The 20,075-nt window shown below is 53.6% G+C and overlaps 1 protein-coding gene across 1 annotated transcript in view; it reads left to right on the top strand.

Annotated features, from left to right (window-relative positions):
* atic (5-aminoimidazole-4-carboxamide ribonucleotide formyltransferase/IMP cyclohydrolase) overlaps positions 1-20,075 on the top strand; it is a 30,447-nt gene that overhangs the window by 3,939 nt on the left and 6,433 nt on the right. Inside the window, exons 3-12 of the mRNA XM_020522032.2 lie at positions 730-806; positions 2,565-2,631; positions 6,462-6,550; positions 7,331-7,482; positions 10,848-11,004; positions 11,943-12,068; positions 14,369-14,476; positions 16,271-16,356; positions 18,083-18,172; positions 19,235-19,363. Coding sequence (XP_020377621.1) covers positions 730-806; positions 2,565-2,631; positions 6,462-6,550; positions 7,331-7,482; positions 10,848-11,004; positions 11,943-12,068; positions 14,369-14,476; positions 16,271-16,356; positions 18,083-18,172; positions 19,235-19,363 — 1,081 coding nt within the window. The remainder of the gene's footprint in view (positions 1-729; positions 807-2,564; positions 2,632-6,461; positions 6,551-7,330; positions 7,483-10,847; positions 11,005-11,942; positions 12,069-14,368; positions 14,477-16,270; positions 16,357-18,082; positions 18,173-19,234; positions 19,364-20,075) is intronic.

The following is a 20,075-nucleotide window of genomic DNA, read 5'->3' on the forward strand; positions in this document are numbered from 1 at the left end:
GCCATGCCGAGCCCCCGCGATGCACCCGCGTGGAAACGAAACCCTGCTGCTTTTCCCAGTGGAGCGTTTGCAGGCTGCGGCTGCAGCTCGGCGATGGCGGCTCTGACGTTGGCCCCCTCCAGTGCCTGCTTGCTTTGAGAAGGCGCCGAGGACCTGTAGAGCTGCTGGCTGACTCAGCCCCTCTCGGGACAGTAACCTGTGGAGAGATGTGTTTTCCGTGTTCACACTGGACCTGGCAGAAGGGCAAGAGCAAAGGCGCCTCGGCAATATTCCCCCTTCATCGGCTCATCTCTTGACCTCCAGGCCTTGCGAGCTCGTCCCATCTCTGATGGGATTGGGCGCCAGCAGACTCCGATACATTCCCGGCGAGTCAAGTCATCCAAAGGCCAGGGTAGGGTTGAATTCACCACCCTCCACCGCCCCCGCCCCCCCCCCCCCCGCCCCCCGCCCCTGTGAGAAAGGGAAAATTGAGGGTGGTCGCCTAACAGTCAAGCGTGGGGTTGTTCTCATCTACGTGCTGGTCCGAAGTACCTCAAACCCCCTCCGTATTTCATCTCGACAGCATCAGGGTTCAGTCGCGTTCTGGGCCCGACACATATTGTGCCTGCTGTTGCCGGTGTTCCCGTTGGCCCGGTAGGCCGCGATGTCCGTGACGCGGCGTGAGCCAAAATGAACCACCCTGCCCGTCGCGAGAAACTGACGTGCCTCTCGTTTGTTTCTCTTGCCAAGGGATGTGTCCGAGATCACCGGCTTTCCCGAAATGTTGGGCGGCAGGGTGAAGACCCTACATCCGGCTGTTCACGGAGGTGAGAGACTTCGGGGAAGTGGGGGGCGGCGGGGGACAGAAACATCAGCCGGGTGGGTTGTAACGTTAATTGTTATTTAGCTGGAGCCAGGGTGGGTGGTGGGGGGATGGAGGGGGTGGAGGGATGCGGTGTTTGGCTGTTGGCGGTGCGCAGCCTCCAGAAACTTCCTGGAGCCCAGCGGTGCCGTGTCTCAGTGGTGTCTGCAATGAGAGAGTTCGTCTGCAGCGTAGACCGGGCTCTGTACATCGCGGCCTAGAAACCAGGAGCAGGGATAGCCCAATCGGTCCATTTGCGTCTGCGCTGCTATTTAATATGGGCAGGGTAGATCCTCTGCGTCAGCGCCATGCTCGCACTTTGTTCCCGTGCCTTTAAACTCGAAAATATTTATCTATCTCTTTCTTGAAATATATCGCAGCGCCTTGTGGTAGAGAATTCCACAGGTTCGCAACCCTTTCAAGTGCGTCCCCTGGTACTAGACTCCTCAACTGGGCCAAATAACCTTCCTGCATCTGGTCTGTCCAGCCCCGTTAGAATTTTCATAGAATCCCTACAGTGGGGAAGCAGCCCATTCGGTCCATCAAGTTCACACTGAGCCTCTGAAGAGCGTCCCACCCAGGTCCAGCCCTCTACCTTAACCCTGTGTTTCCCCGTGGCTAACCCACTTAGCCTGCCCATCCCTGCACGCTCCGGGGTAATTTCCCACGGCCGGTCCACCTAACCTGCACACCTTTGGACTGTGGAAGGAAACTGGAGCACCCGGAGGAAACCCACGCAGACACGGGGAGAATGTGCAAACTCCACACAGGCAGTCGCCCGAGGGTGGGATCGAACTCGGGGCCCCTGGCGCTGTGAGGCAGCAGTGCTAACCACTGAGCCACCGTGTCGCCCTTTTATGTGTTTAAATCGCATCCTTCTAAACTCTAGTGAACAGAGGCGCAGTCAAACAAACCTCTGCTCATGGGACGGTCCTACCACGCCCGGCATGAGACGAATGAACATCCCCCCCACCCCGCCCCTCCCCGACCTGCCGCGCTCTCTCCGTGGCCAGCATATCCTTTCTTCAGTATGGAGATCAAAACTGCGCGCTCTTCACCCCTTCCCGGGGCGAGGTCTCGCCTTAGGGCCTGTGGAACTGCAGCAGGACATGACGACATCTAGACTCCAGCTCTCTTGCAACGAAAGCGAACGGGCTGAGGTTTGAGGGGGCAGCGCTGCCCAACGGAATCCTCCTGCCAGCCACTCTCCTTTGGCATGGGCAGTGACGAAGAGATTGGCCAAAGACTGACCTTGCCTGATACCCCCTCTCCCTCCACCCACCACCTCTTAAAGCCAGCCCACAGATGCTGATTGTAACTGCGTCGCAGTTGTTGGTGTTGGGGGAGGGGGGGTGGGGGAGGGAGGGGGGGCGGCGGCGCTGGCGCTTTGTGGGCACTCCGTGGAGGTCTGGCGTCCAGTGGAATGTGCACTGGGTCACCGATAGTCGTGCCCCCTCTCCGCACCTTAACCTTTCTTCCCCCAAAGACCTGCGCTGAGCCGTGGAGTTGATGTTCGGTGGAATCGGGACCTGGTTTGGTGAAGCAGTGAGGCTGCTGGTGGAAAGAGGGACTGGGTGGTGGGTGGGGTGGGATGTTGTTTGGGAATGGGATGTGGGTGGCCCAAACTAGCCCTGAGTGGGGCCCGTTGTTTAAAAGACTCGCGCGCGACACTTCCGAAGTCGACTTTCTTTCTGCCTTCCTCTTCCTCGTTCCTGCCATCCAGGTATCTTGGCCCGGAGCATTCCGGAAGACGTGGCTGATGTCGAAAAGCTGGGTTTCAGCCTGATAAGGTGAGGGAGCCCTCTCTGTTGCCGCGTAAGTGGCTTCACTCAGGTTGGGGGGGTGGGGTGCCGTCGGCTTGCTGTCGTGCCGCGGGGGTCGGGGAAGGGGGAGACATTGCCACCCGACCAGACCAGCCGCAGTCTCGTCGGGCATGGGTCGGTGGGCGGCACTCCCCCTTCCTGAGGCACGGCGGCCAGTGAGTGTATAAAGCCGGCTGGTGCTCCAGGCACGGTTTCACGTGCCAAGGCCCAGAGAGTGACTGCTGACCTCTTCGGTTGAGCTTCAGCCTGTGCTGTGAAGTCTCCCAGGCACGAGGGTTACTCCTGGCCCTGCGCCTGTGGCCAGGTTGAATTGTGCAGGTTTTTGCATGGGCTACAGAATCATAGAATGCCGACAGTGTTGGGAGCAGGCCGTTCGGCCCGTTGAGTCCACTCCGGCCCTCTGAGCAGCATCCCGCCCCGCCCTGACCCACCTTATTCCCTGTGACCCCTTGGCTAACCCGCCCAGCCTGCACATACCTATGGGTAATATAGCATGACCGATTCACCTAACCTCCTTCCTCTCTTGTCTAACGGCCCAGCCGCTCCCCACCACCTCCATGCGCCCTTTGACCCATGCCCCTGGCGCTGTGTAATCCCAGAAGTCGGACTGCTAAGCAAACGCTAGAGTAGATACAGCAGCGGGCCACGGACCTTGAAGCTAAACAGCTTTTCAGATTAGCAGGGGCCACTGACCCACTGTAGCTCGCCCCGTGAGCACATTGAGATAAAATTAGTGAGCGTTTAGTTCCATCAAGGAGAGATGGCATGGATTAGTTAGCAGGAAAAAGGATCTGGTGGCTAATGTTTATTTTTGGGAGGAGGTGGGGCGGACAGATATTGGAGATTTGGTAATATGTATGGGAATCCTGGTCTGTATTTCTGTAGCACCTTCCGTGACCTCAAGAAGTCCCAGAGCACCATATGAGCAGGAATTGGCTCCACCAGACCTCCATCCTGTTTGAGCTTTGGGTGACATTGTGTTCAGGATGTCTGGGTCTCTGGCTTCACTGTCTTTTTGTTGCATTGGTGAGGTTTAGTTCCTTTCACGAGGTGCTGAGGGCTCAACGTGGCAGAGTCCTGTAGAGCAGCGCAAAACAGTAGTGGGAGTGCCTAAAAAGGCCGAGAAATTGCATGAGAAAGCACTGGGGTGTGTCGAATAGAGGAAAATTTAAAAGGCAACACAGTGTGGAGTTGGAGGAACACAGCAGGCCAGGCGGCATCAGAGGGGCAGGAGAGTCGACCCTTCTTCAGACCCATCCCGAAAACATCAACTTCCCTGCTCTTCCGATGCTGCCTGGCCTGCTGTGTTCCTCCAGCTCCGCACACCGTGTTGTCTCCGACTCCAGCATCTGCAGTTCCTGCTTAAATATACAAAGATTAAGAGAGTGATGAGGGAAGGAGTAGGACCCATTCTGGACCATAGGGGTAATCTGTGTGTGGACCCAGGAGACACGAGCACGGTCCTCAATGAATATTTCGGCTTCACGATGAAAAAGGACGACGTATGTGCAGACGTCAGGGTGGAGGACTGTGAAATATTAGAAGAAATGAACATAGAGAGAAAGGTGGCACTTGTGGGTGTACCAGCCTTAAAAGTGAACAGACCCACTGACTCAGATGAGATGTATCCCAGGCTGTTGAGGGAGGAGATATCTGGGGGTGAGCGGGGCTGGTCACAATTCCAAACCCTCTACAGCAGCAGGCGAAGTGCCAGAGGACTGGAGAACAACCAGCATCGTCCCGTTATTAAGAAAAGGAAGGAAAGAGGTAGGCCAGGAAATTAGAGGCCAGTCAGTCTAACCTCTGTGGTGGGGAGATTAATTAGAAAGAATTCTGAGGGACAGAACGTACCTGCGCTCGGAGAGACGTGGATTAATCGGGTAGTCACCATGGACTTGTTTGAGAAAAAACTTGTTTAATTTTTGGAGGAGGTAACTGGGATTATTGATGAGGCTAATGCATTTGACGTTTGCTTCGGGCGAGGCTTTTGATAAAGTCCCTCATGGCAGACTGCTCAGGAAAGTCGAGAATGCCCATGGAATCGACAGCAGAATGGCACTTCAGATCCGAAAACCAGCAGAGAGGCAGGACACGGGGGGTGACGGTAGAGAGATATATCTGTGATTGGAAATCTGTTTCTCCTGAGGTTCCACAGGGCCCGTTGCTGGGGACCTTGCTGTTTGTGGTGTACATTAATGACCTGGTCTTAACCGAAGGGGTAATGATCAAGAAGTTCATAGCTGATGCAAAAATTGGGAGAGGGGTGGTAAAATAGGGAGAAGGGTGGTTGTAAACTAGTTGTAACCCCTGGTCATGTTTTGTCCAGTTAAGCCCATGACTGCGATATTGTCCCAGTGGCACAGCCGCCCTAGAGTTGGGGTAGGGGCGGAAGCTGATGCTGGGACAGCTGGGCGGGGTGGGGCCCTCTCGAGATGCCGTGCGGAGTGAGGAGGTGCCCCTCTCTCTCCGGGGATCGAAGCGACGGTATTCCACGGTCCAGGGTGCTGCGCCGGTCCTCCATCAGCAGAGGAGCTGCCTGCCTCTCCTGGTTTCCACGTGAGCCCGACGGAGGGGCTGCCAGCGTCCTCTGGGGCAGGCTCTCAGCCCAGAGGAGAGCCCCAGCCCCTGGGCCAGTGATCCGATAGGTTTTTAATTTCGCACAGTTCGCAGCTTTCCCTCCCACTGGAACGCCGAGACCAGCCGCCTGGAGCGTTAGTCTCTGTAATCTCAGGGCGGCCGGTGTCGTTTTCAGTGCTATGGAGTCATACAGTATGGAAATGGACTCTTCGGTCCAACTTGTCCACACCGAGCAGGTTTCCTAAACTGAACGAGTCCCATTTTGCCTGCGTTTGGCTGCTATCCTTCTAACCCCTTCCTATTCGTGTACCTTTCCAGATGCCTTTTAAATGTTGTAATTGTACCTACCTGCACCACTTCCTCTGGCAGCCCATTCCGTAAACGCACCACCCTCTGCGTGAAAAAGTTGCCCCTCCTTTTAAATCTTTTCCCTCTCTCACCTTAAACCTATGCCCCTCTGGTTTACGGCCCTCCCCCCCCCCGCCCCCCCCCACCACGTCAGAGAAAAAGATCTTGGCTGTCCATCCTATCCAAGCCCCTCATGGTTTTATAAACCTCTGTAAGGTCACCCCTCAGCCTCCGACACTCCAGGGAAAGTGGCCTCAGCCTATTCAGCATCTTCCAATAGCTCAAATCATTCAGTCCCAACAGCATCCTTGTAAATCTTTTCTGCACCAGTTTAATAACATCCTTCCTATCGAAGGGTACCTGGTATTCTAAAAGTGGCCTCTTCTCGGTGGGTTTGCCCAAGTCGTAGCGACTTCACGGAAAGTCCTAACCTCCGTTTTGCCACCGTTCGTGGAGCACATAGGCAACACAGTGAACGTCGGGCTGAATGGCCTCGGCGGTTGCCATGGATTGAAGTCAGTGGCGGCATTGAGCTGTGCGTCGCTCACGTTAAAGTGGTGTGTTTCCCCCGGGTTTTAAGTCAGAGGAGTGTGTGTTCTGTCACAGGGTGGGCCGTGCCCGCTGAAGTGATCTGGAATGCGCGCACGTGCGCTCCCTCTCTGTCTTCCCCCTTGGCCAAAGGGCCTCGGCGTCCCAGACCTGAGGTCAGTCAGGCGGCAGTGACACAGAGTTGCTCAGCTTGCGGTTCTGATGGTGCGCCTCCAGACTGTCGGTCGAAGCTCAGGCAAGTGGGCGCATGCCGAAAGGCGTCTGGCAGTGCCGCGAGGCCGTGCCGATCCTTTACCGTCCTAGTTTTTCTTTCCCTGCTTCAGGGTCGTGGCCTGTAACCTGTACCCGTTCGTGAAGACCACTTCAGCCCCGAATGTGACCGTGGCGGAGGCCGTGGAGCAGATTGACATCGGTAGGGTTTGGGTTCAGGTGCTGATGTTGCTGGGGAGCCGGCTCTTAAAATGGTTTTAATTGTCCACTGTCTCCCATTCTGTGAAAACTGCTCAGTGCGTTGGTGTAGCTAGCGCCCACCTCCGCATGTTCCAGAGCCCTTTTGCTCCCCGAGTGAATTCATTGAGGGACGTCGTCACTGTTGTAGGCGGCCCAGCGTTGGCTTGTGCGGTGCAGCCATCATCTGTCCCTCAGTGGCGTTATCCGAAAGTTGGCCAAGCCAACCAGGGAGAGAACACTTCCTCGCTTCCTCTTCAAATAGAGCCGTCGGAATTCGTTTCAGCTCCCACTTCGGGCCTCGGTTTAGCGTCTCATCCAGACTGAGTCGCCGGCGTGGTTAATACTGAGGGTGGAGAGGGACACAGGGTCGATTGTTGGAGGAATCAGATTAATACAGGGATCCGCTGGGTGGTCGGTTGTGGGCGGGGGCGTGGGGAGGATGCCTCCTGATCCCACAAGAGGTGCTGGAAAGCACCCTGAGGCATTCGTTCCCGCACTTCAGCGGCTGGACAGAAAGTGGCAGAGCCAGCCTCATTTGAAATGTTTAAAACAGTATCGTTCGCCTCCTGGAGCGGGTTAGCCGCCCGGCCTCGGTTGAAATCGGGTCCGGTTCGAGGCGCGTGAAACGCTGGCTTTTTTTTTTCCTCCTTCTGCTCCCCCGCCCCCGACCCTTTACTCGTTTCCGGGGCCAGAGTGTACCCTTAAGGCCTTGACCACATGCCTCCTGTGTCCCTCCCTCCAGGTGGAGTGACGTTGCTGAGGGCAGCAGCCAAGAACCACGGCCGTGTGACTGTGGTGTGCGATCCCACCGACTACCTGCCGGTCGCCCAGGAGATGGAGGCTTCGGAGCAGAGAGACACATCCGCGGATACCCGGAAGGCCCTGGCGCTGAAGGTATTGTGACTCCTGGTCGTCACAAACACTTGACCTCCCCCACCCACCTCGCTGCTACCGATCTTGCCATTGGCCTGTTTCCAGTTGGCTTTCCCAGCAGCACCATAGCAACAGGAGGAGATTGTATGTGCCCTCCGGCCTACTCTGTCATTCGGGGCCCTGCTGTGTGCCTGCGGGGCCCCTGTGTGTCCCCCACCACCTTCGGATAACCCTTCCCGTTTGCGGTTTTACAGTGAGCGTTCGATCCAGCACCCACTGCTTTTCTCGCCACAGAGTTCCAAATTTCAGCCATTTCTTTTGTGGATTCCTCCCTCCAGTTCTAGGCCAGTTTGCGACTTGCTATCTCTGAGAAAACTCTGTCTTGTCGACCCTGTTCACTAAATAGCTCTAAAACCCAATTTAATCGCCCCAGAACGTGCTGGTTTCCAGGGAATGTGGACCCCACATTTGAGTGGACCCCTTCTTGTAATTTAACCTTCAGAGTGCCGCACGCACTTTTTTTTGATTTTTAAAAAAAAATTTGCTTTATTATTGTAGGGCGGCACGGTGGCTCAGTGGTTAGGACTGCTGCCTCATGGTGCCAGGGACCCGGGTTCTATGCTACTCTTGGGCACCTGTCTGTGTGGAGTTGCGCATTCTCCCCGTGTCTGTGTGTGTTTCTTCCGGGTGCTCCGGTTTCCTCCCACAGTCCAAAGATGTGCAGACTAGGTGGATTGTCCGTGCTAAATTGCCTGTAGTGTTCAGGGATGTGTAGCGTAGGTGGGTTATAGGGGGAATGGGCCTGGGTAGGGTGCTCCAAGGGTCGGTGTGGACTGTTGGGCCGAAGGACCTGTTTCCACACTGTAGGGATTCTATGGTTCTATGATATTGTCATATGTACCAGAATACACTGAAAAGTATTGTTTTGCGTATGATCCAGACAAGTCGTACCTTACAGAAGTACATCAGGGTATTAGGACAAAGTGGAGAATATAGTGTTACAGCTGCAGAGAAAGATCAACTCTCATTAGTGAGAGGCCCGTTCAAAATCTGATAGCAGCAGGGAAGAAGCTGTTCTTCAATCTCTTGGTACATGTTTCCAAACTTTCGTATGTTCTGCCTGACAGAAGAGAGTGTAAACAGGGTGGGAGGGGTCTTTGATTTCTTTGGCTGCTTTATTCGGTTTACGTCTGTGCTGTGTACTACCCAAGTGCGTTATCCCTAAATTTTTGGAGGGGGGGGGGGTGCCCAGTAGTATTCTGTGGGTGTGATGTAACTAGCCTTTCATGTAGCAGAGTCAAAACTTCCAGCCTCCCTCGTTTGTCTCTCGGTATAAAGGCTAGTATTCCTTTGGCTTTTTTGAATATGTTCTGCTGTACCTGTTCGTGACATTTTAGTAATCAATGTACCCTTGTCCTTTAGGACTGATACCGATTCTTCATTTTTCACATGGAGTTTTTTTTCTACCCATCCAAAGTGAATTCTGCACCCCCGCACCCTCTAGTTGCAGAGCCATAGAGCATGGAAACAGACCCTTCGGTCCAACCAGTCCATGCCGAACAGGATTTCAACCTAAACTAGTCCCACCTTCCTGCTCCTGCCCCATATCGCTCCAAACCTTTCCTATGCATGTACTTACCTCAGTGTCTTTTAAATGTTGGAACTGTACCGGCATCCATCACTTCCTCTTGAAGCTCATTCCACACATGAACCACCTTCTGTGTTTAAAAAAAAAATTTGCCCCTCATGCCCTTTTTTTAAAATCTCTCTCCTCTCACCTTAAAAAAAAAATGCTCCCTTGTCTTGAAACCCCCATCCGAGGGAAAAGACATCTACCATTAACCCTATCTACACCCCTCATGATTTTATAAATCTCTGTAAGGTCACCTCTCAACCTACTATGCTCCAGTGGCAAAAGTCCCTGCACGTCCAGCCTTTCTTTATAGCTCAAACCTTCCATACCTGGCAACATCCTCATAAATCTCTTCTGAACCCTCTCTAGCTGAGTAATATTCTTCCTAAAACTGGGCGACCAGAACTGGACACAGTATTCCAGAAAAGGCCTCACCAATGTCCTGTCCAGCCTCAACATGACTTCCCAACTCCATGTACTCAAAGGACTGAGCAATGAAGGCAAGCATGCCAGATGCCTTTTTAACCACCCTGTCTGTACATGACACAAACTTCACAGAATTATGCACCTGAACCTCTAGGTCCCTCTGTTCTTCAACACTACCCAAGGCCCTACCATTAACTGTATAAGTCCTGCCTGTGTTTGTTGTACCAAAATGCAATACCCTGCATTCAATCAAATTGGACTCCATCTGCCATTTTTCACCCCATTGACGAATTTGACCAAGATCCCTCGGTAATCTTAGAAAACCTTCTTCACTATCTACTCGGCCACCAATTTTGCTTATGTTGAAATCCGTTCACCACAGCCTTTGGCCTTTCATTCAGTCGATCAGTATTTGTGGTCAGTGTAATTAGTGTCATCCTGCAGATCTCCTACCCCTTTGTCTAAGTCAGGGCCTCCTGCGGTGTAGGTTGGGGGAGTTTACAAGCTCTGACTGGGCCGAGATGGAACTCTAACTGAGGGCCAGCTGATAGCTGCGTGGGCCCTTTAAATCCTCATGTACTTAGGAACCGTGACCGCTCCGTGATGCCTGATTTCTGTACTGGAAACGCTGCTGAAAAATTAGATGCTGCTTCTGTGAAAGCCCGACTGTCCTTTCTCGTCCCGTTCTTCCCCACCTTCCGCACAAGTCCTAATTTTTTTTCGAAGTGATAAAACGCGTTGGGAAATGTTCTGGGATGTGCTGCGGTTAGTTTCTAATCAGGAGATTGGCCGAATGCTTTCTGTGTAAATGACATTCCTAGATATTGGCGACGGACCTTGTCCTAAGCTAATTTTTCACCTCACCCGACCTGTGCCGGTCTTGTCCACCCCTCACTCGCTGACTTCCCTCCATGAAACCTGAGCTTGACATCGTGTAGCAACTTGTTCTCTCACCTCTTGTGTTTTTTGACAGGGTGACCTTACTGTGTGCAGTTTGCTGTTCATGTTTGTTCTCCCCATGTTTAGATTTCGATTTAGGTTTTATTGTCACGTGTACTCGGAGGGAGGGGGGCGGTGGGGGCAGGGGCGGGGTGGGGAGGGGAACAGGAGTGTAGCAATAAGTGTACAATGTCCCCATTCCCGGTGCCATCTCAGGTACAAAATCTTTGGTACAAAAATAGAAGAGTAAAGAAAGTAAGTTTTAAAACGTTAACGCCCTGCTGTAGGCCAGTGTGCGCTCTGCCCATACTTGAGCCACACCAGGTTTAAGCCCAGCAACGTCGCGGAGTCTAAAATGATCAGTTTCCCTCTTCTTTCCCCTCCTGAGGCTTTCACCCACACGGCCCAGTATGACGACGCGATCTCGGATTACTTCCGGAGGGAGTACAGCGCGGGGAAGTCGCAGCTCTGCCTGAGATATGGGATGAATCCCCACCAGACTCCTGCCCAGATCTACACGCAAAGGCCTCAGCTGCCCATCCAAGGTAGGAGGGTACCTTGGGGGGGTGGGGGGCGCGGTGGGCGCTGGTTTCTTAGAGGGGTGGGGCGGGGCGGCGTTTGAAAGAAACAGCACGGTCAGCACTCTGCGTTTAGATGGCGTCCCTCATACAACATCCGGGCGCCAAACCCCCTTCTGTAAAAAAAGAAAAGGTGGGGGTGGGGGGCTTTGCTCTCAGCAAAGTGCTCTCGAAGCCTGGCCACTGCTGTCATGTGGGCAGCAGCCGGCCATGCACAGCAAGATCCCTCTCACAGCGGCATGACAATGGCCGACTAATCTCAGCTTCGTCTTTCCTTTCTTGTCTTTCCTGCGTTTTAGTTCAGGAGATGAACTTTTGTTCGGGCCCCCAGGACAGAAGGCGTGAAACTTGAGGGAAGGTACGGCGCTGAGAGAGGGAATGGCCATTCAGCCCATCCTGCCCCTGCAGCAGCTGAATAAACTAGCCACCTTGCCCCCGCCCCCCCCCCCCCCCCCCCCCAAAAACACCCCCCCCCCCGCCCCCCCCCCCCCCCCCCCCCCCCCCAAAAAACACTCATTCGGGTAGCACTTTGCAGGTCCCTTCGAAACAGTTAGTCCCTCACAGCTCCGCGTTGCGCTTTGAAGCGGTGCAGGCAGTGGGAGGCTCCCCTGTGACTGGGACATGGATGATGGTTTCACCGTCTCTCCAGAAGGACGATGCTTCGGTGGAGCCTCCCACCGGCAATGTCCAGCTTTGGTTGGCTTCTTGTAGTCTCTGGGTGGGGGGGGTGGGGGGGGTGGTGGTGGGCTGACACCTGAACCCGTGCCCTCTACATGCCAAGTGAGCCACAGCCGACAGGTGTGAAATGTAGTTGAATTGTATCAGGCAAGCGTTATTGATCGCTTGTCCTTAATCCCCCCTCTCTCTCTCTGTCTCTCTCTCTCTGCTCCTCTGATGTCTGACAGTCCTGAACGGATCTCCCGGCTTCATCAATCTGTGTGACGCCTTGAACGCCTGGCAACTGGTGAGAGAACTGAAGCAGGCCCTGTCTCTCCCTGCAGCCACCTCCTTCAAGCACGTCAGCCCTGCTGGTAAGGACAGTAACCGCAGCACAAGGGGCAGGGCGCTTCCTCCTGAAGTCTCAACTTGACCAGCCCCACGCTCCTGAATGCCGGCCCCATACGTACGTGTCACTGATGTTGGAATGCACTTGATTGGGGAGGGGGGGAAAGAGGGCCAGATCCTTCTGGGAAAGTGAGCACCTTAGCTCTGTGTTGTTGAGCGGTAAATTCAGGGAAGAAGCAATGTGCTGAAGAGTTGCAGGTCTTCAGGTGCTTTTTTCTTGGCACCCTCGATCCTGACTTTCTCCGTTAACTGTTCAGAGGTTTGCATGTTAATTACCATGTGAATGGCTTTATGGTTGTTGGGGTGACCCAGGGTGATAATTGTTGACGCGTTGTCATTCAACCTCTCTGGTCTGGAAAAGGACCAGGTGCGCGAGCAGCAGTCAGTGGGAAAGTGGCTGTCTAGTCTGAACTGTGCTCAGCAAGGTGTTCTTGCAAGCTGCATAACTAGGGAAGCGGACAGGATATTAAACTAAATAGCGGAGGCAAGAGATCAAATTTAGGAAGCTGTAATAAATCAAAGCATTAAGACAGGGTCAACGAGAAAGCTTCCAATGCAGGAAGGGACAGAGAGTGCAGATCTGAGGCTAAACCAACAGGTAAGATGAGAACTTTTCAACGAGAGCAGGAGGAGTGGAGATGTTCTCTTGTGAGGAAGGGATGGACAGGCTTGTATCTGGTGGAATTTAGCTGGCTTAATCAGAACATTCACAAGGATGTTGCCAGGGTTTGGAGAGTTTGAGCTATAGGGAGAGACTGCATAGGCTGGGGCTATTTTCCCTGGAGCATCGGAGGCTGAGGGGTGACCTTATTAGAAGGTTTGTAAAATCATGAGGGGCGTGGATAGGGTGAATAGCCAACGTCTTTTTCCCTGGGATCAGGAAGTCCAAAACTTGAGGGCATAGGTTTAAGGTGAGAGGGGAAAGATTAAAAAGGGACCTAAGGAGCAACTTTGTCACGCAGAGGGTGGTGAGTGTATGGAATGAGCTGCCAGAGGAAGTGGTGGAAGTGGGTACAATGGCAACATTTAAAAGGCATCTGCGTGGGTACGTGAATGGGAAAGATTTTGAGGAATGTGGGCTAAATGCTCGCAAATGGACCCAGATCAGTTTGGGATATGGGCGGGTTGGACCAAAGGGTCTGTCTCCGTGCTTTACAACTCCACGAAAGCTGACGAAACCTGACTGGAAGGGTGTTGAAAGGACGTTTCCTCTTGTGGGAGAGTCTAGAATTGGAGGTGTTGAGGGGGCGGGGGGATCAGTGTTTAAAAATTCGGGGATGGTCCATTTAAAGAAGAAATGAAGATTTTATTTGCCCTTGCCATGCCCGTCATCAGCTCGTTTGGTTGCTTGGAGACGGGTCGCGCGTGCGTGCAGACGTGAAGCACGAGAACTCCGGGACGAGCAGCGTTCCGGCAGGAGAGAGTCCGGGATGTGCGTTCTCACTCACCCCGTACGTCTGGCGGGTTACAGGTGGGAAATATGCCAACCTGGCAGAGTGAAATCGTTTCATCGTGACGTCTCCCCTCCTTATGCTTCAACGAGCTGTCGCTCGGTTCATATTCACTTGGGGAAACTGACAGCGTGGAGGAGGAGCATCCATTGGGAACTGTTTGAGTAAAAGATCATTCACTGACCTTCAAAGAGGGGAGGCGACAGCCTTGTGGTATTATCACTGGACTGTTAATCCAGAGACCTAGACAATGTTCTGGGGACCCGGGTTCGAATCCTGCCACGGCAGATGGTGGAATTTGAATTCAGTAAATATCTGGAATTAAAGAGTCTCAAGATAACTGTGAATCCATTGCCGATTGCTTGGGGAAAAACCCCCCTGGTTCACTAATTTTCTTATAGGAAAGGAAACTGTCATCCTTACCTGGTCTGGCCTACATGTGACTTCAGACCCACAGCAATGTGGTTGACTCTTAACTGCCCTCTGGGCAATTAGGGATGGGGCAATAAATGCTGCCCGGCCAGCGATGTCCACATCCCGTGAACGAATGAAAAAAAAAGACGGTCGGAGGAAATCCAGAGTCACGGTAACGTAGATGGCGAACGCGCGGGACCTCTTGTCCGGTCTTCCCCTTTCCGTTTCGAAAAGCCAGAGACGGGTTTTGGGAGGGCGGTGTGGGCCAAATCCAGACCTCCTCGAATCGCGTGCCCCTTCCTTGCCCAGCGAATTTTCAGTGATTGAGCCTTGGAATTTTTTAATTGCCTCGGCGTTGGAGGGTTTTGCTTGTTGACGTAGTTTTGCCGTTTCACCTCCAGGTGCCGCTGTTGGTGTACCACTGACCGAGGAAGAGGCCAGGGTCTGTATGGTCCACGATAAGTACAAAGCTCTTACTCCACTAGCTACAGCCTACGCCAGGGCGAGGGGTTAGTACCAGCACGTCATCCCATGTCCTCCATGGGGTTTGAAGGGATTCAGAATGAGGAGCATCAGAGCGCCTAGGCCTGAAGTGTTGGAAATGCACAGGCACCTGTAAAAGACAGGAACTGGAGGCCATTCGGCCCCAGGCTAGCCTGGCTCATCACCGACCTGGACCGCCAACTCTCATCTCAATTTTTCTTCTTAAAACTTGCGACTGGGCGGTGTACGTCACATGCCGTCACTCGAGGAAGTGGCAGACGTTTTTTTTAATCCGGGAGCTGAGCGGTGACATTACAGAGGTTTATAAAATCATGAGGGGCTTGGATAGGGTGAATAGCCAAGGTCCTTTTATTTTTTGTCCCCCGGGGAAGGGGAGTCCAAAACTAGAGGGGCATAGGTTTAAGATGGTGGGGGGAGGTGGGGGGTGCGGCTAACATTTAAAAGGGACCTGAGGGGTACCTTATTCATGCAGGGGGGTGGTGTGTGTATGGAACGAGCTGCCAGAGGAAGTGGTCGAGGCTGGTACAATTACATTTAAAAAGCATCTGGACAGGTACTTGGATAGGAAAGGTTTAGGGCGATACAGGTCAAATGCTGGCAAATAGATCTGGTTCAGTTTAGGAGACCCGGTTGGCATGGCCAGGTAGGGCCGAAGGGCCTGTTTCCGTGCCGTATGACTCTAATACGGGTCGCCTCCTTGAGCTGCTTCAGTCGTCCCAGTGTAAGTAGACCCCCGCCTGCTGCCCCCCAACCGACTGCAGTCAACACCCAGGCAAGGCTGTTAGGAAGGAAGGGAGTTCCAGGAATTGGAACTAGTGACAGTGAAGTAACAGTGCGCGTGGCGTGTTTCAAACTCCTCAATGGAACAAAGAAATCAACCTTTTTTTTTATTTAAAAATCTGATCAAAGCCTTGAAATTTTCAATGCTCCCCCTACCCCACCCATGAGAATGAGTGTTCCCTCTCCTTCGTGTGAAACAGCAGCCTTCCTGACATTGTAATGTTGCTCCGGTTTTGGGGTTCTGCCTCTTTGTTTTTTTCCGGCCTCAACGCAGAAATCCAACCCAATCCAAGCTAATAAAAGCCCCGATCTACACGGCCTTTCCTGCTAATGGAAGTGGGGAGCGATGGCTTGAGGTGGGTAGAGACCCTTTCATGCTGTCTTTCCCCCTTCTCGCCCCTGGAGGCATTCGAAGCGCACGCTGACCTCGGTTTGTGGGGCCAGTTTCGATTCCTCGGGGGGGGGGGGGGGGGGGGGCGGGGGGAGAGTTTCGTTCACGCTCCACGTTGGGCCTGAACGGGAGACTCCTCACTTTCTTGCCTCCCGTCGTGGGCGTGTTGGGACGATTTACAGATCCATCATCAAGCTGCCCGGCCAAACGCACCTCCTGCCAAAAGTCCTGCCCCTTCACATTCCTTCCCCTCTGTTCGGCCTTTCGTTATTTTTGTACCTATTTACGAACTTTGAGGCCCACCTCAAGAGCGGTTTTCTGCTCTTGCCCCAAAAAAACGCTGACTTAATTAGTTGGCTGTTAAAGGTTGGGGATGGTCCTGCTCGAGTCAACGAGTGTGTTTCTTTTTCATTCCCCCCCCCCATTTTGAGAATCTAGATTGTTCCGTGAATCTGGGATTAGTTGACAGTGGCTGATTCTGGGAAAGGTGAGTCGGGGGGTGGTGGGGGCAGGGGGGAGGAGGGGTGGTGTTTGTGTTGGGGGTGGAGTTGGTTCTCGGTGCGAGATGCTGCGGTTTTGGGCCGGGTCACCGTGGAAACCTGTCCGAGCTGTGCCCTTTGCCCCGTAGGTGCCGACAGGATGTCCTCCTTTGGTGACTTCGTCGCCCTGTCCGATGTTTGTGACATCCCGACCGCCCAGATAATCTCCAGAGAGGCAAGTCCTGGGAGGATGGTCGTTGGGGTGCGCTCGCGCGTTGGCCTTCTCGGGGTCACACGCGCACAGGGGCCATTTTGGGCCTTAAGAGAATCGCGGGCCTATGGGAACGTGGTGTTAGCTGAGTGAAACAATAAGATCACAATGAATTTAGCAGAGACCCTTCGGCCCGCTGTGTCCATGTTGGTGATTAAGTACATATCTACACTTGTGCCATCTTCCGACAGTTGATCCTTCGTCTTATACACAATTGCCTTCCAAGTGTTCCTCTGAATAGTTCTTAAATATTGTGATGCTTCCTGCCTTTCAGCCAGTGAGTTCCAGATACCCCTCGGATCCCTTCTGAGTCATCTGTCACTCAACATAAATCTATGCCCCCTGGCTGCCGACCCCTCTATTTTCTTCCTATCTGTGCCTGTCGTAATTTTGTACACCACAGTCAGGTTCCCCCCCCGCCCTCTCTGCTCTGAGGAAAATAACCCCAGCGTATCTAAGTCTGTCTTCATATGTGAATCGTCTGCACCCTTTCTAGCGCAGTCATATTCTTCCTACAGTCTGGCAACCAGAACTGCGCACAGTTCTCCACCTGCGGCTTGAGTAATGTTACGTGCAGATCTGCCATAACCTCCCTCCTCTTGGATTCAATGCCTTGACTGATAAAGGACAAGTTTTCCATTTGTCTCTTTAACTCCCCGTCCCGCTGCCCTCAAGGGTCGGCGGGCATGTGCACACCAAGGTCCCTCTGATCCTCTGGATGTCCTGTACCATTCATCATCCCTCCTTCCTCCTCACTCTTGAGCCTCTTCCTGTCTGTCACATCGCTGCCCCCTACCCCCTCAAAAAAAAACCCTTGTGCAGCCAGGCTGTCTCCAGATGACTGGCCACTCTCACTGAGATGCTGACTGCCCGTCACAGGGACCCCACCCGCTTCGGTAGGTTTGGGTGCTGGGTGCTGTCCATGTCTATTAGACTTGCATTTATGTGGCATCTTTCACGGCCCTTGGCATGACCTGCAGCCCGTTACAGCCAGTGGAATGTGTCTGAAGTGCGGTCACCGTCTAGGAAAACATGCAAGTGCGTTTTGCTGGGAGCAAACTCCCGACGCACACAGCAAAAGTGCGATTTGTCAATAATCTGCAATAGGTGACAGTGGCTGAGGGATAAATATTGGGGAAGAGAACTCCCCTTGCACTTAGAAATGTCATGGAAGGTCTTAGAGGAACCCTGTAAGCCGCCAGCGAGGGGCAGGGGTGTGGGGGGTGCTCAACTGAGCATTTCGTGTAGATGACTGACTGTAGCTCCGACACAGCCCCGCTCGCTCTGTACGGGCACTGGGAATGTGGGCTTGGATTTTCAACTTTGGTCTCTGTGTGGGTGGGGAGTTCAGACTGCAGCGTTAGCAGCTGAGCCAGAGTTGGCACCACTTGGAATCCTTGAGCTGACTGGACACCGCGCCACTCCTGGGAAACTGGGCCCACGGTTCGGAAATGGGTGAAGGGGATCGAAGAGGAATTTTTGTCCCTGGAGAGTAGTCGAATAACCAGGGAAGGGTGGGGGTTGTTAGGGAAGAGAGGTGGTTGTTGGGCAATATGGAGCGGGAGTTTTCTGTTTATAAGCCAGGTGGGGGCGGGAAAAGGTCACTGGGGTCTGTTTCAATGAAGCCTGAGAATGTAGGCCGTGACGAATCCAGGCTGCCACTACTAAACTGTAACCGTCTATATCACAGGTGTCTGATGGAATTATCGCCCCTGGTTACAAGCAAGAGGCCTTGGACATTCTGTCCAAAAAGAAAAATGGGAACTATTGTGTCCTTCAGGTAAGTGGCCTTACCTCCCCTCTCTTCCCTTTCTGGGGTTACATCTCCAGTTTATTAACCTTCGAGATGTGGGCAAAGGCTTGCTACTGTCCTGATTGATTTGTTGTGTATCCTGATTTTATTTTTCTCCCTCTTTCTCTCTCTCTCTCTCTCTCTCTCTCTGCTGGCCGCCGCTGATTGGCACGGGGTCACTATAATAACGTGGTTGCAAAGGGACCGTGTCCCTCAACCAAACCTCGCGGGTTTAGCCCAGCCTCCCACTTGGAGCTTCCCGAAAGACTTGCATTTCGAATTATGCCTCGTGTGACCGGAACTCCCCGCAGAATGGGCGGAGAGTTGGCGCGTAGTTGAAGGCCACGTCCAGTTTGCCTGCACGATTCTGCTCGTGGATGAGGACTTTAGGGGTGTTTTTATTCAGTCAGTGGGTAGGGGGCGCCTCTGGCTAGTCCAGCGTCTGTTGCCCATTCCCTAATTGCCCAGAGAGCAGTTGAGAGTCAACCATGTTGCTGTGGGTCTGGAATCTCGTGTAGGCCAGGCCAGGTAAGGACGGCAGTTTCCTTCCCTAAAGGGCATTTAGTGAACCAAATTGACAGGGGATTTATGGTCACCATGAGGCTGCTCGTGCCAGATTTTTTTATTGAATCCAAATTCCACATCTGCCATGTCGGGATTCGAACCCAGGTCCCCAGAACATTGTGTGGGTCTCTGGATTGACAAGTAATACCACCAGGCAGTCTCCTCCCCGTGAATGACTGAGGACTGTTCTGGGAGGCAGGGGAAGAGGGGAAATCTGCCTCAATCCCTTTCGCCCTCTCACCTCCGGGCAGATGGCGTCATACCTGCCCGAGGCCGAGATACTTGGTCCCAAATTCCTGGTGTATGCACGTATCTGGGGAAATTGGGAGGAGTGGGGGGGCGCGCAGTTGGCAGACCCTGCTGTCAATATGGGCATCGCTAGCCCTTCCGCATTTGGCGGTTGTGGTGGTGGTGGTGGTGGTGGTGGTGATGGGCCGGGGAATTCCTTCTGTCTCTGGACTTTTCAAATCGCACCTCTTCCCGCAGATGGACCCGGAGTACGAACCCGACGAGGTGGAAACGCGGACCATTTTCGGATTGCATCTGGCCCAGAAGAGGAACAATGTGATCGTCGGTCGGTCGCTGTTTGAAAAGCAGATCACCTCACCCAAGGACGTAGGTCGCTCGACCGGAACCCCTTCAATTATTGAACGTGCCTTCCCGAGAGAAGAGACAGGGCTTTTTTTTTTGACGTTATTACGTCTCATTCTGAAGTACGGCGCTCTGCTGGACTGTTCCAGTCAGCGTGGGTCGCTCTGTCTGTCTGGTCAGGACGTACGTGTGGCCTGAGTGCATTAAGTGCCAGAACTGAGCCTGACGCCATCTTTGTTTCCTCCCTCCCTCAGCAGAACTGGTCAGCAAGTGCAGGGTTTTGCCAGGTTCCTGGTGGTTGGAATCTGTTTGTTGTTTTTTTTTCAATTTTAAGTTTCGGAGGCCTCCTGTGTGGCCGCACGCACCTGGGTTTTAATTTCCCTGGCCCCTCGGTGGGAAAGGCGCGAGCAGGGGATTGGAATTCAGCCTGGTGTGTCCCCCTCCAGCGTTGCCTTCTGTCTTGAGCTTTCGCTGAGTTAAGGCTCTGGTTTCAGGCCAAGGGCTGCTTCCCGGCTCTACCACCACCACCACCCCCCCCCCCCCCCCAACACCCCACGACAGCTCCCGGGTTACGAGTTCAGAATTGGCACCCTCGTCTTCCCAGGCCCTGACGGATGTTAACTGATGCCGACACGCTCCTCCTGCTGAGGGCCCCAGCCTCTAGGCCTCACTGTGGGCCTCCCTGTTCCTCCCCCCACCAATGTCAGCACTGACGCCAGCCACCAAATCCCTCGCT

Source organism: Rhincodon typus, chromosome 7 (assembly GCF_021869965.1).
Source record: "Rhincodon typus isolate 14 chromosome 7, sRhiTyp1.1, whole genome shotgun sequence".
In the NCBI taxonomy this organism is placed as follows: Eukaryota; Metazoa; Chordata; class Chondrichthyes; order Orectolobiformes; family Rhincodontidae; genus Rhincodon; species Rhincodon typus.